This window comes from Zootoca vivipara, chromosome 2, assembly GCF_963506605.1.
Source record: "Zootoca vivipara chromosome 2, rZooViv1.1, whole genome shotgun sequence".
Taxonomy (NCBI): Eukaryota; Metazoa; Chordata; class Lepidosauria; order Squamata; family Lacertidae; genus Zootoca; species Zootoca vivipara.
In genome coordinates this window covers 55014142-55030368 of record NC_083277.1, presented here as the reverse complement: position 1 = coordinate 55030368, position 16227 = coordinate 55014142, and the positions used below count along the sequence as shown (strand labels likewise).

The following is a 16227-nucleotide window of genomic DNA, read 5'->3' as shown; positions in this document are numbered from 1 at the left end:
CCGTTGCCAGCCCCAGAAGCACAAGGTGGCCGCTGCCGCCGCTGCCGCCACCACGATGTCGTCAGGCCAGCTGGCCCTGTAGCCCCGCCCACGTTCCCACTTTGTGGCCCCGCCCCTGAATGATCATGGCTTGCCCCCCCCCTAGTTTTGATCCTGGCTACGCCCTTGCTCCCAGGAAACTTACACTTAAAACATGATCTGAGCTAACATGCTGTTAGCTCAGATCACACAATATGCAAAATAATGCCTTTTGACTCTGTACGGACAAATGCAACACTTCTGGCCTGCACACAACCTGAATGCATTTACTGCGGAAGGGTGATGGAGGGGGAGGGAAGCCAAATGTCAACTTTCTCTGATTTGTATAGTGGTATGAAAGAGAAACCTGGACAACTAAAATAAACTGCATGGGAACTTTCATAATTAGTCAGATCACCAGCCTTCCATTCTTGAGAAATCTTATAGAGATGTAAGGGGGAGCTAGTGGTTTGTGATCTGCAAGCTGCCCTTTTGCTTGATTTCTCCCTGCACGTAGCTGCTGTAACTGCACATACGGGTCAGGTAGCAGATGCCACACTCAATTACTACAGCACACAGCAGAATAATGGCATGGGTACACCCCCCCCTCTTCCCACTGTTTAATTTATTAAAATATCCTGAAAAGAGAATGGTGGGTTGGTTTGTTTGTTTCTAATCACAGCTTTTCTTTGTATCGTTTGAATAGTTTTGACCAAGACATTTCATATTCCTTTCACTTCTCTTTTCCTTCAAAAAATGTCAGGTCTCTGCTGCTGAAGATGAGAAACGTTGGGTGAATCAGGATGTTGCAGTTAACTATCAAACACATCATGCAATCTGCTTAAGCCACCCATTCAACACTGCTAATGGCACCCTATCTCCACTGAGGAGTGCTTTGAAAAAATAAATTTGAAAGCAATTCAACCATTCACTGACACATCTGAAGAATCAAGACATGCCAAACAAAATGAAAACTAGGAAATCAGTGCTAGTGCAAGCAGAAAAAAAAATGCCAAACATTATTAAATCCTGCTATGAAGTGGAACCCTGGATTGTGTATCTTTTAAAAAAAAAGTGCCATTTAGATTCTGTTGCTGTTTTGGTTGTGAATCTCCCATCATTCTGCCCAAGGGAACTAGACAGAACTTTTTAAGCATCTTGATGACTGTATTTCGCTCGATTAAGGGTTGTATGATCCTCCATTTTTTACGACAGTCTTGGAAGAGGAAGTTGGGAGACGTGAAAGAGTATGGGAAATGTGGGAGGAATTCAACATAGCCCTAAGGAGATCACTCCATCAGCAGAAGCATTTCTTGCTTGTCCATCTCCCATCTCCTCCCTTAGCACTGTTCTGTGAGTTCTCCTGACCTACCTTCCCAAGTCATGGGGGGCGGGGGCGGGGGGAAACCCAGCTGTGCAAGGGGAACTCATTGGGTGGGCTTCTGCCAAGAGGACTGGTTAGCTGAATTGGGTCCATCATGCTTTATACACACACCAGTGAATCTTCATTTCACTTCAAAATCAGAATGAGAGGAGAAAGACAACCTTGGAGGGATGTACCACAGGCACAATGCCACTTTGAAAAAGGCAATTGTGTAAAAAAAAAGGGGTGGGTGGGTGAGAAAATTGGCTTTTGAGGGCAGAAAAATGCACTTTTCTTCAATCTCATGAATGTTTCTTCTACATATGAATTGAAAGTTTGTCTGTTATTTGTCTTAGAACATGGCCAGTCTTCAGGAATGATGGGATTTGGAACATCTGGAGGGCCACAAGTTCCCCATCTGTTGTTTTAAGTAATAAAATTGGCTTTCAGGGTTTTGGCTTCACCCTGGATTAATGAAAGCTCTTTTGCAGAGGCACTCACAGTGATCAGGACAGAATGGCAAAACTGAAAATCACTTGAGTTTTTCATTTGGAGGGTGGGTTGAGGAACAAAGAGGAAAAGAACTCCAGGACTCTAAGAGTAACAAATATCTTTTAGTCTTAGGCATGCTTCTGGGCAAGAGACTTTCCAATCAATCAAGTGAAACATTTGAGAACTGCAGCTGAAGAGGCACTTAAAGGTTTATTATTGCTAGTATACTGCACTACCGAAACTGACTCCTGATTGCACCTCAATGTAATACCGATCTGATTTGTAACTATTCATTCAAACTGTGATGGAAGTCGTGGTGGTCTTTTATAAGAAGCTGCACAAACAGAGGTAACTAAATGAGGTCGCTTCCAACTGGCAAGAAACCAAATGGCTACCTGAGCGTAAGAAACAAAACCAGATTAGACTTTATAAAGAGGCCCCTAAATCAAAGGTTTGGCTGATCAAATTGTGAAGAGCTGCAAGGAAGTCTCACTTTTGAAAGAGCAAATTCAGATGTTATGCACAAGTTAAATGTGCAGAAGTCACAATGAAAGAAGGGTCAGGAAAGCTCTGTAACTTCAGTCTACCAGCCCAGCCCAGCCCACTCCATTATGTAGCATGGCAGAGACAATGCAGGCCTAGCTTACAGGATTCTTGTAAGGATTAGTGAAATGATATATGTAAATAGTCTTGAGCACTTGGAATAAGCCTAGACCTTGTGATGCATTAACCTGAACACAGCCCGCCAGCTTTGTGCTGAGGCTGCCAGATGCTTTGCTTCCCCCGGGGTGCCAGTAATTTAGATCATCCCCTTCATCTCTGAAGGACCGCTTCTTACAAGATGCTATGCATTCAAATACAGATGCCCAATTACAGAACACAAGCAGACATCATCAATTAAAAAGGGTGATCGTGCATAGAGTTTGCCAATTTCCCTTTAAAAATCCATAAACATTAACAACCAATCCCCCCCCCCCCCAATTGCCACTCACACACATATTGAACGGGGGAGAGCAAACAGGAAGAAAGCACTGGCTTGTACATGTATGGACCCTACATAGCCAATACTTGTGTTTTGCATTCTGACATCTGTTTCTAAGCTGGGGAGCCGGGGTGGGGTGTGGGGACATCATGCAGCAAATATTATTAAAGTATATCAACCTTTTAAAATCACGGAGATAGTGAGGTCCATGGGTCCAAGCATTTCTCCCAATAGAAAGGTCTACTCATGACATCAGATAGCTAGAAAGGCACTGTGCATTTCTTTCTAGCTTTCGAACACCTTTTCCATGAAGCTTCTGGTACTGTCTACTAGTGTCAAAAGACAAAGTACTGGACTAGACAGATGATATTCTACTTTTGATATTCTGGACACTGTAACGTCAGGAACTGGCACTTCTGAGAACCAGCCAATGCCCACATGCCCTACAGCACCCCAGTGCCAAATCCCAGAGCCCTTTGGGATGTACCGATAGATCTCTGTATGATTTGCAGTCGATGAGCAAGGCTTTCTGAATCCCATTCAAACAGTTGAGCAGCAGCAGCAGCAGCAGCAACAGGATATCTCCCTCCTGTCCTCAACTATACTGCCAAAATGAAGAGCAGTATAGTGGATTTCTGTGAGGAAGGACTGCAAGTTCTATTCGATTCTGCTACTCAAATCTACCCCGAAACCTCTAGAACCCAAATTCTTTAATTACAGTGGTGCCTTGACTTACGAATTTAATCCGTTCTGAAGGCACCTTCATGAGTCGAAAAATTCGTAAGTCAAAAAACGCCATTGGAAATGTGATTTCCCATAGGAATACATTGGAAACAGAAAAATTCATAAGTCGAAGCAACTCTATCTAAAAATTCGTAAGTCGAAAAATCCCTATCTAAAACCGCCGCGGTTTTTTCCCGGATGTTGAGACATTTGTAAGCGCGCGGTCATTACCCCCATTCGTAAGTCGAAAAATTCGGTTGTCGAGTCGTTTGTAAGTCGAGGTGCCACTGTATAAGTTTATGACTTACCGGTATGTTCCTGGCTCTGGTTGGTGGCTCTCAGGCTTCTGGTGGAGATCCCACAAGCCTAAAAACTGCCTATTCTTGGACCAGAACAAGGAGGAAGGAAAGCGACCCCCGTTGGTCTTGGTCCCATCGGCAGTGGCGCAGAATGCACCCACACATAGAAGGCAAGCAAACAGGAACCGGCCATGAGATGGGTTACTTAGGGCGAAGAGCCCTTTGAGAGCATTTTGTCCAAGGGCCCCTGATACCCTGGAGTTGGCACTGATTCATAGGATAGAATCATAGAAGCAACTTATTTGTTGACAAGTGTGTGGCAGGAGCTCCATGCTCACGGCCCTTCTTCCTCTGTGAGGAACTTAGCCCAGCTGGGTGGCTGTTGGCCAGGGTAAGTTCATCCAAGTTCTTTTGGAAGAGGATATGAAGACAACAAATCCTTCCTACTCCTATTTTAAAACGAACAGATAAGTGACTGTGGAAATGCCTACACAAAACATTCTCACCAGCAATTTTAAGGGCAGTATTTGACTGTTAAGCAGCTAAACAGGGAACACGAAACATTATTCACAGGCAGAACAACAGGAACTGAGGGGGTGGCAACAGTGGGTCTCCTATTAAAAGACTAAGTCTTGGCTCACAAACATCTTGGGGAAGCTGTGGCCAGAGTACCCCCAAAGTGGGGTTTTATGCAAGGGGGTGGGGAAGGAGAGTTTGTTTTGGTGTTCTGGAGAGATGCCCTCTTTTTCCTAGACCTAAAAGTAGAGAAAAACAGAGAAATGCTTACTCACACCCTCTTCAAGAGTAATACACACATGTGGGTTGGTCGGCTAGGCCGTCAAGCTGGGTGCGAAATTTTAAGAAGTAGAGAGGCCCTTCCGTAGGTAGGTGGAGAGACAAGGTATCCAAGAACTCAGATCAAAACTCAAACCCCGCAGAAAGGAAGACATCACAGTACCTTTCTTTGCAGCACCAAAATATGTGGAAACTGCGGCCATTGCAGAGAAAATAACTAGCACATGGTGTTCCTAAAGGTAAGGAAGACCTAGAACATTTTAAAAAACATTTGATGGGATTTTATTTCTTATGTGTCAAATTCAGATATAAAAGTGCCAAGTTGTGAATTTGTGCCATCACAGTATGTTTTTGCTTTTATATACTACAGTACCGGTACCTTATCTCTCATGTTTTGTAATTTTGGTTATGTTCTTTCTTATTTGCACTTTTGATTCTGTATTAATTAAAAACTTCTTGCAAAACACACACACACAAACCCCAAGCAAACAACCAGGTGCTGAAGTAAAAAGTACATCAGGGCTGAGAACTTCAAGGTGGGTGAAGAGTGTGGCTGCTTTTAAACCACATCTGGAGAACTACATTTACAAGGAAGCAAACCTGTTGTCTGTCTTCTTCTGTATGTGGTGCTACCCACAGGTGCATGTTCTACTTACCTTGCCTATCAAAACATAACATCTTCCCAATTCACTTAATACATCGATAGCAGGGGTGGGGAAGCTCAAGCTCCAAATAAGGTCCTCCAAACATCTCTATCTAGCCCTCATGAATCTCCCCTCACCAAATCCCCTCCCCAGGCCAACTTCCTCACTGTGGTTACTTCACATCCTTCCTTACATCCTTTTGCCTGCCTGGAATTTGTCCTCTCGAATTCTGACAATGGCTCTTGGCTTCCAGGATGGAGAAAAGCAAGGTTGTGTGTGTACACTAGCCTACTGTATGTGGTAAAATTTACATTGGTTACACTGCCTGCTTCTACCTCTAGCCCTGCATGTGGCCCCCAGAAGCCTGTCCAGAGGTGAATGTGGCCCTTGGGCTGAAAGAGTCCCCACTCCACCCTGATGTAGAAGAAATGGTCTGTACTGAACAAAAAGCTCATGCCACAATCAGTCTGAAAGAACCCCGAAATGCCAGCTCATAAAAAGAAGCAAGTTATTACTATGAGAGTAGTCTATCTGTCTCTGTGATCACTGAAGCAGTGTGTGTACGCACACGGAAAAGATTTCCCAGCGCCATGTTACACAGGGAGCTCTTGAAGCTAAAAACTAAAGCAGGTTAGAAAATGAGCAAACTTATTAAATACGTGCACACCTAGGAAAGAAGGCAGTATCCCCTGATGTCAGCAAATGTACAGTGGAACCTCGGTTTATGAACACCTCGGTTTATGAATTTTCGGTTTATGAACGCCGCGGACCCATCTGGAACGGATTAATTCACTTTCCATTACTTTTAATGGAAAAGTTCACTTCAGTTTATGAACGCTTCAGTTTATGAACAGACTTCCGGAACCAATTACACCCATGTTTCAGTTTATGAACGCTTCAGTTTAAGTACTTCGCGGACCCGTCTGGAACGGATTAATCCACTTTCCATTACTTTCAATGGAAAAGTTCACTTCAGTTTATGAACGGTTACTCCGCGGACCGTCTGGAACGGATTAATCCACTTTCCATTACTTTCAATGGGAAAGTTCGCTTCAGTTTATGAACGCTTCAGTTTATGAACAGACTTCCGGAACCAATTGTGTTCATAAACCGAGGTACCACTGTAATAGCTTATTAAAGCTACAGCAACGATTTCATTCCAGGGATCAGATGAACAATTTTAAATGCCCCAAGTGGCCGTTCTAAAAAGCAGCAAACAGTTGACTAACATGTGCATATCTCTCTCTCTCTCTCTCTCTCTCTCTCTCTCTCTGTGTGTGTGTGTGTGTGTGTGTGTGCGCGCGCGCATGTACATGCAAGCACACACAATATTTAAATGTCATCACTGATGTTAATGATGCACTTTCTCTTTCAATCAAGTGGAAACAGAGGGAAGCAAACAAAACACCCCTCTGGGATCCTCCTCCTCCTGACTAGCAGAGTAGAATAGTGAGCAAAAGGCCTCTCCAAACTCTCTATGTCAACCCGCTAGTGCACAGATAAAGCATCGAGGACTCTTCCACCAAAATTTCTTCAGGAGGAAATATTGATCAGGGGTGGGGCTCACTGTTAGTGTTAGCAGGAGCAGCAGCACAGCTTCTTTCTATTTCCCCCTCAATGTTTCTTCTTCTTCTTCTTCTTTTTGCACCACTGGAAGTGTTGGTGGTGGCACCCTGCACAATGCCTCAAACTTAGTGTTGTTCTGGGAGACTGTGTGTGTGTGTGTTTGGTGCGGGAATGGCAAATGCCACCGAAAAATGACAAATAACGTTTGAAGACAATCCTGCAAAGATTTTTTGAGAAGAGGGGGGGGGGGAAATCTCAGACACTCTCAGCAAAATATCTTCTAGGAAATTTTACCTCAGCTCTAAGCAGAAGAAATAAAAGAAACAGGGAGAAGCATCGTCTTCAACCATCCAGCACTATCGGCCTCCTGTGCTTTAGAACTAGCTCTCCCTCCTTGTCCTTCCTAGGAAATGTTGTGGCTTGGTTTTGTTTTCTCCTCAACTATCTCTACATACATAAGCATCCATGCACAGGTACATACATGCACACACACACACCCAAAAAGCACCATGCTATACAAATGTTGCCTACAATAGATTTGGATACATTTTTCTATTTTTCTATTTATTTATTTTTTACTATTTCTACAGATGTCAGTGAAGACAACTCAAACATCTTGGGTGAGTCATTGGCAGCATTTGCATATAATGCTAAGCCAAATCTCTGGGTTTAATAAGCCAGGACGTATATGAGTGGCAATCACCCACAGGCTTCTCCTTTCCTGCCAGTTTGCTCATCTCTACGCAAAATCAGCAAGAGAAGGCTGGATCCATGGTTTAAAAGGGAAATGGCTTCCATTTCACAATTTGCACATTTTGGTTATCTCCCGCTTGGATTACTGCAATGCGCTCTACATGGTGCTACCTTTGAAAGTAACCCGGAAACTGCAACTAATCCAGAATGCGGCAGCTAGACTGGTGACTGGGAGCGGCCGCCGAGACCACATAACACCGGTCCTGAGAGACCTACTTTGGCTCCCAGTACGTTTCCGAGCACAATTCAAAGTGTTGGTGCTGACCTTTAAAGCCCTAAACAGCCTTGGTCCTGTATACCTGAAGGAGCATCTCCACCCCCACCTTTCAGCCCGGACACTGAGATCCAGCGCCGAAGGCCTTCTGGTGGTTCCCTCATTGTGAGAAGTGAGGTTACAGGGAACCAGACAGAGGGCCTTCTCGGTAGCAGCACCCGCCCTGTGGAATGCCCTTCCATCAGATGTCAAGGAGATAAGCAGTTATCCTAATTTTAAAAGACATCTGAAGGCATCCCTGTTTAGGGAAGCTTTTAATATTTAATGCTGTATTGTTTTAATATTCAATTGGGAGTCGCCCAGAGTGTCTGGGGACACTCAGCCAGATGGGTGGGGTATAAATAATAAATTATTATTATTACTGCACATAACTGGAAGCTCCGGGTTAAGTGCTAAACCCAGGCTTCCTTTATTGCTTACGAAGGAGCAAGGTTGCTGTGTGTGAATGTATGCCATTTCAAGGAATCATGGAATTGTAGAGTTGGAAGGGCCCACAGTGATCTAGTCCAACGCGCTACAATGCAAGAATGTTTTGCCCAATGTGGGGCTTGAGCTCACGACCCTGAGAAAAAGAGTCTCATGCCCTACCAATTTTACATGTGAACGAGGCCCCTATCTTCAATCTCCCCATCTTTAAAATTGAATGCAACTGACAACCTCATGGGGGTTGGTAGCTGGATGATAAAGATGGAAAAGTATTCAATCATTTTGCATATTGGGCATGTGGGAATAATGATAGCAAATATAAGAGATACTATCATTCTTCTATGTGTGGAGTTTGGAAGTAAACATGTTTGCAAAACAAGAAGATCTGGATAATTGAGGCCCCTCATTCTACCAAGCTATCTCCAGGGACATGGTGAAGGCCTACCTTTCATACAATTGTGGATCTTATCTTGATCAAGTCACCTTCCTGCCTCCCCCAAATTCCATTTACTCCCAGGCATGTGGCGTTCTATTTTTATCCAATGAAGTAGGAGAATCAACAGAATTAACAAGGTTGATCCTGATTCCCAGAGGTCTCCCCGAGGAAATTGCTTCAATTTGCACTTTCAGATTTTTAGCCTCTGCGAGTTCATCTCAACATTGCCCTTCTTTCGATATACGTACATAAATATCAAAGGGAACTAACAGTGGAAAACTAACCCCATCTACTCAAAAGTAAGGCTCACGGAGTACAGTGGAGATTGCAAACCAGGCAAAGTGGGTACAAGATTGCAGCCTAAAACGGATTAATTCTGATCAGGTCATGAGATGATCCCTTGCTAGGGATAATCCATTGATAAGCGCCAATTATCTGCATGCTTTGTTCACTTGTCTCTTATTTGTCCTCTCCCCAGTATTGCCACCTCTGAAACCAGAGCTCTGATGTTAGACAGAGCCCCGATGTTTCCTCAGCGCTGTTTATCAGCCCCGGCTCCTTGTCTGACATTTCCTGTTCACATACAGTCCCTGCTGATCACGGACTCTAGCTTGGTTGCATGGATACTTCAGGCCCAGGCAACTTTCCCATTTTTAGCTCATCTGATTAGCCTAGCAAGCATCCTGTTGCTCTGCCATTTCTCAGGTGAAAACAGTAAAAGGAGAAAAGAAAGATATGTACATATAAGCGGACAAACCCGATTCACAGGCCAGCTCTTTGTGGAGTGCAAAACAAATGCATATTTTATAAGGAAATCCCCTTTCCCTTCTCAGATCAATATCACAATATGATAAAGAGGGAAGTCTGGGGCATGGGGAAGGAGTTGAGGGGAGGGAAAGGGGCATAAGAAAAGCAAGTGTTTAAGTACCATATATTCTCTGACTGATTCTTACTTGGCACCCTGTGCCCTCCCTCCCTGTCCATCCTAGCCTTTGGCCACACCACTTATCTGATCAAATTAAAAGCCATAACCATAATGGTGAGCAGGTGAGCCCACCAACCTCAGCCAGCCCCCACCTGCTGCCCTTCTTTCTTAAAAACAGTGGGTACCAGCTTACTATAGTTGTACCTTGCTTTGTGATCGGGATCCGTTCCAGAGCCCCAGACGCTAGACGAAAAGGACGCACGACAAAGTGCCACTCTGCGCATGTGTGCGAAGCACGATTTAGCGCTTCTGCGTATGCGCAAGTGGCAAACCCGGAAGTAACCTGTTCCGGTACTTCCGGGTTTGACGTGGACACTCAACATAATGGACGCTCGACAAGGCAGACTCAATACGAGGTACCACTGTACTCCTTAGCGGGAGGAGTGTAGACCTCAGCAAGGAGGGACAAAACCAGTTGTCACTGTGTATCATTGGCTCTGGTTCTGCCCATCATTGGCTCTAGCTCTGTATCCTGTTGGCCTCACTGCTTTCCGCCCTACCAGCCGCAACTGGCACCAGCAACCACTGGCCAAAGCTATGAACATCAGATGTGATTGCCAACTTTACTTTATGAACATGAATGGCAGCCCTGTTTATCTATCAAAGGCCTACTGATAAACCAGCATACTGCCTCCCACAGTGCCGACCAGACATCTCTGGAAAACCCAACAGTAGGACAGGAAGGCAACGGTACTTTCTTCGGCTGCTTCCATCCGGCAACTGGCATTCAGTAGCGAACAGAGGAATTTGCCTTAGGCAGAGTCTGACCACAGGCGGTCCTGGTCCAGTTCTGTCTATGCTGAATGGCAATGGCTCTCCAAGGATTCAGACACAGGTTCTTCCAGCCTGACTACATAGAATCCTGAGAACTGAACTTGGTACCTTCTACAACCTTAGCATGCAATCTGCCACTGAGCTATGGCCTTGCATAAGATTGCATGGCCACTTCCCCATTCCTTACTCTACAATGGTCCCCTTTTGTCTGACACGTTGCACGAGGCACATTTGAGGGAAAACGCCACCCTCCAAACATCCTGATTTCCAAGCAGCAGCCATGCTTGCTTCTTGCTTGCCTTTACAGAGCCCCAGCTGGCTGAGTGTCAATAGCTAAGCAGCTGACCATTGTGAGGTCAAAGCAGTCAACCTCCTCCACCCTTTTTGACCTTACAAACCGCAACTTCTTTTTAAAAAAAGAATGCCCTTGGGGGATTAAAATATTAGGTTGGCTGTTGGGCTAGTATGGTTTTGCCATGCGTCCAATGCTGTTTTTAGTCTATTTGTCTTTATAAAATTGTAGAGTTGGAAGGGGCCCTGAGGGTATCTAGTCCAGTGTTTCCCAACCAGCAGCAGGAGAGGGCGATCGCTGAGGCTCCCATTTTGACCAGTACAGCCCGCGATCCACAACCCTGAGGTCAGGTAAGTGCAGTGGTGGGATGGCAATGGGAAGGGCTGGGCGAGCCAGAGCTGCTTGTGGCTGCTGCCAGTGCTGGGCCCGGTGGAAGCCTGGGCCTGACTTTGCTAGGTGCAGGATGCAAAAGAGCGCCTAGTGGGTCAGGGCCTTTGGATGTTGCCAAGCGGCGCTCAGAGAGCATAGGAAGTGACCTTACAGATGTATTTGGTCCATCTAGCTTAGTATTTACTACACCGACTGGCAATGACTCTCCAGGGTTTCAAACAGGGGTTCCCATGAAGCCCTACCAGGAGATGTTGGGGATTGAACCTGGGACCTTCTGCATACAAGGCAGGTGCTCTCCCACTGGGCTATGGCCCTCCCACTAATATTCATTCTTGTGAGGCCAAGGTAGTTGACTGAGAGAAGCAGTGAGGTTGTTGGTGAACAAGACCTTAAGTGACAGGGTAGCAGCACCCCAGTCCTAAGAACAGAAACAGCAGGCTGGGAAACAAATAAGAGAGATGGCTGCTGCATTCGCTCCCTGATTGTGGGTAGGCCAAAACAGATTGCTGGATTAGATAGCCTTGGTCTGATCTAGCAGGGCTCGTCTTAAGGCCACGTTTGCTTTACATGCTAATGGCAGCTAAAACTGAAGCACTGCACCTGGACATGGAGGTCCCATTTAGCTATGAGGACTGATGGCCATTGACGAACCTATCTTCCATAAATTTGCCTGATCTTCTTATAAGAACAGTTCAGAATCTAGCAAGTCAGTAGTAATCAAAGCCCCACAGTTGGAAATATTGCGCTAGCAAATAGCATGTGCATAAATACAAAAACCAAGAGTTCAAGTTCCCTATCCATTTTTATTTTATTTTTGCAAGAGAGCAACACTCTAGCACCACACATTTTGCCAAGGAAGGCAGAGCAGAAGCTCAAGTAATTAACAAGCAGAGGGAAACTTCCTTCATTGGAAAGGCCTTTAAAACAAGCACGTTGCGCCTAGGGCTAGAGTGCAATCAGGTGCAGAGTGCCAGTGGTGCGGACAGGTAGTGGCAAAGGCTTGGGTCACAGAGTTACATGACAGCGTGATTCATTCAGGCTTCGTAAACTAGCTTGGGAGTGGGTGGGGAGCATGCTATTTTCTACTCCTAACCTGACTTTTAGGAAACTTGACTCAGAAGTCTCGTCTACAGAAAAATACTCTGACCTTTGCTGAACTGCCCTCCCTTAAGCAGCATTACTAGGCAGAAAGCAGAGACTATCTGAAGGGCAGGTCCTCAGGGATTCTGCAAAACTCCCCTCCAAAAACACCCCAGTTGACCTGCTCGACCCTGCATCAAGAAAAGAGACCTCTTGGCTTTCTTTATGACCTAAGATAAAAGCACCACATTACTCACAAGCAGAAAGCAGAGTGTCACAGCATGTGTTTGGGAAACGCAAGCTGAACTGAGAGGAAAAACCAACACACTGTTAGAGGAACGGGTGGGCTGGTTTCAGCTGCCCCTCTCCTCTCTCTCTTTTTTATCAATTGAAATGGAAAGGCAGACACTTCTTCTCACCGGCTGAGATGGCAAGTCTTCAAAAGGCAATAGGTTTTCTGCTAGTGCTCACATTAAGCATGACATCCAGAACAGAAGAACACTTCAAAGTATACATATGTGATGGAAGCCTCCAACTGTTAGCATGGTGGTCTGCTGGCAACAATACCAGCATATTGTGGAGACAGTGGGTTGCTTGCAGCTAACTTAGCAAGTGAATTGTAGACACATTGAACAATGGCTGCGAGACTGGCAAAGGCGCCTCATTATAGAGTTAACGAGCTGCGTAAGCACATTTCAAAACATAATTTTCTTCCCTTAGAAAACATATATTGTTCAGAAAGCCTGGATAGTTCTCTTCATTTTAACACCCCTCGTTCTGCGGGCCCATCTGTGTTTTGACACAATATTTATGTTTTCGTATGCCACAAGACGGCATTTGATGCCGAAATCTAAATAGCTATTCCACAGGCAGATGTGGGACATTCCAAATGAGTAAAAAGGCAACAAATAATCAAAGTCTGAACTGCTCAGCAGTATTTCTGGAAAACAAAAAAATGAAATAAAATAGGCCGACCCAGAGCCAACATTTCACCCACTTTCTCTGTTTCATCAACGGAATGTTCCCTTTCTCCGTTAGCTGCAGGCTGAGGCCACAACTTGGGAAAGCGTGCATGTCTCCAACTCTTAACACACAACCTCAACAATCCCACAGGAACTATGTGGATGAGCTTTGCCCCTGTAACAAGGCCCCCAGGTACCTCATGCATGAGCCAGCCATTCTGCTCAGCCATGCTTTCCGTCACTCTAGGAAGGGAGTTTTATGCATGCACGTGGACTTCTAGCAGGAGGATTTTCCGAAGCAAAGAGGAATATGACGGCACACAAAATAAAAGCTGGAAGTACAGCTACCACCATGTTTTAAAGAGCTATACATCCTGGAGGCATAATTAACTCACTTCTCATTTCGAATACTACTTTAGCCAATATACAACAAATGCCATTATGGCAAGAATGTTTGCAGAACTGCCCACAGTTGAAACAGACATACATAGGCCTGTTAATTGTCACATTTAGTTTAGCCTTGATTGAGTGGCTTTGGAGGGTCACTCAAGTCTGCTCCATCTTGCCCCCTTTATCACACTGGCTCCCCACACACAGCAAGATGCCATTGCTCAAATGCTATTTAAAGTTCAGAATATGTTGACCCCAGCAAAAATAAAAGATTCAAGGAAAAGTCACTCACTATGCAGCAGAGTCATTCAGCTGGTACTCTCGGGAACGATTAAAGCAGGCCTGGACTCCGTTGTCTGACCACAGCCTCCTGATCACGTTGGACAAGTCCTCTGGCATGATCCCCTGCTCCTCTGCAGTGCAAGAGAGTGCAAACAACTGACGGGCATCATCCTGCAGGGGAAAACAAAACCCAGGTGGTTAGGCCCTTGAGCTCTCCTTGGCTCATCTGCTGAGCATCACAATGAAGCTCACATTCCACTCCTACACTCCTCCCAAGAGGGTCATCCCCGGGGAAGTGTGTTTTAGTGCTGAGCAATGGAGTAAAACATTCCCTAGGTGCAAAGCAGTTGCCCGTGCAGAATGTGTCAACATCTCTGCAAGAAGCCAGTGCTTAAAGACTTTATTGATTTAACAGCACTAAACAAAGCTGACATCAGGTAAACAATTTGATGGTCAATACAGGAACACAATTACAGCTTATCTTCAGTTGCAAAAACTCTAGGGAACACCTAGTGGAAGCATGAATTTGCCTGTAACTTGACAGCGAGTGGACCTGAGCAGGATTACTCTGGAAAGGTGAAATTTATTTGGTGCTATCCACTTTTCCTTCTCAAAGACACAAAACAGAAACGCAAGACAAAGTGGCAAAAACATCAACGTGTCAAATGCCTTTAATGCAATGGTCAAGAGACACTAAGAATCAAAGTTAAAAGCAGAAACAAGAAGCAAGAATTTCGAATATGTGTCTCTTGTCAAAACAGCTCATTCGATTACAAAGACGAAGAATCCATGATTAAACTATTATGAGTCTAAGCCCAATTCAGATCTCTCTGTAGAGGTGTGGCACTGTTGAAAAATTGCTCCCTTGTGGCCTGTTGACATGCTGACATGGTGACAAATGGAAGATAGGATCACCCACAAACACTCTGTTCAAGCAGCTAATTCCCACTCCAGCGCTGCCTCTCCTTACGAAAATCCAGTTGCTGGTGTAGGAGTAACAACATGAATGATGAAATCCCACGAGATTGGAACGTGCTTACACTGAGGATGCCCAACAGCAACAGAATGGCCTTCCGTGACTCTAACATGGCAACGCTATTCTATGGACTTGACTGAAGGTAGCTGCAACATTTTTGGGGAAGAAGCCAAAACAACACTTGGGACCAAATGATGGGGAAGACTGCAGCAAAGAATGCTGTGTGAATTAGGTACTTCTGCCTGATGGAGATGTGCAACTGCAAATCCTGCCTATTGCTATACTATCATAAATTGGTCCTGTAAAAAAGGTCACTTTTACATCATCTGCTTTAAGGGTCAGAAAATGCACATTGTGGAAAATGCATAATGAGCCAGAAGCACCACTCACACTGTCCCCAGTCACAAAGGTTTCTCCTTATCAAACCTAGATAGGTGCTCAGAGAACCAAAACTCTTAAATGTAGCCTCAAGAGGAAAGCCCATAGCTCAGTGGTATAGCATCCACCTTCAATGCATGAGGCTCCAGGTTTAATCCCCAGCATCTCTAGGCTGGGCTGAGAGAAAGCCGTCTCTGAAATCCTGGAGAGCCATTGCCAGGCAGTGTAGACATTATTGCGCTATATGGACTAGTGGTCTGGCTCAGTACAAGCCAATTTCCTAGGGTTTCTTCAATGAACATGGCTTTCTTGGGTATAAGTCTGGAGAATAGAAGAGTGAGGTAGGATTGATAGCCATATTCAAGTACCTGAAAGGCTGTTTTCTCCTGCTCTAGAAGGTAGGACACAAACCAATGGATTCAAATTACAAGATAGAGGATACTCCAACTAAATATTAGGAAGAATTTTATGACAGTAAGAGTTATTCCAGCAGTGGAATGGACTACCTTGGAAGGTGGTTTTTAAGCAGAGGTTGGATGGCCAATTGCCAGGGATTATTATTTAGTTATGATTCCTGCATGGCAGTGGGGGGGGGTCCCTTGGGGTCCCTTCCAACTCTGCAAATCTAGGATTCTTTAAGATAAAAAGAAGAAAAGGAATATACTGAAGTACTTTCCTGCTTTCTGAACATTTATTCCATTTGATTAGTGGCATGGACGTGCTCATTTTACTAATAATAAAAACCATGGTTGTTCTAGTATTTTAGAAAGTAGCTGCTACGGACATTCACCTTATTGACTACAAGAAACTTGCTACCAGGCTTTGCCATTGCATCCTCTGACATTCGTGATCTTAAAGGCAATCCACTCCAATTAGTTTCTGGGCAAAAGATCAACCTTATTTCTCTTACAACTCATTGTTATACCCTCTAACAAATTCAATCTGGC

At 44.8% G+C, this 16227-nt stretch overlaps 1 protein-coding gene across 1 annotated transcript in view; it reads right to left on the bottom strand.

The window, feature by feature from the left end:
• Window positions 1–16227, bottom strand: part of GNAI2 (G protein subunit alpha i2) — a 139593-nt gene that overhangs the window by 37049 nt on the left and 86317 nt on the right. The window contains exon 4 of the mRNA XM_035105998.2: window positions 13937–14097. Coding sequence (XP_034961889.1) covers window positions 13937–14097 — 161 coding nt within the window. The remainder of the gene's footprint in view (window positions 1–13936; window positions 14098–16227) is intronic.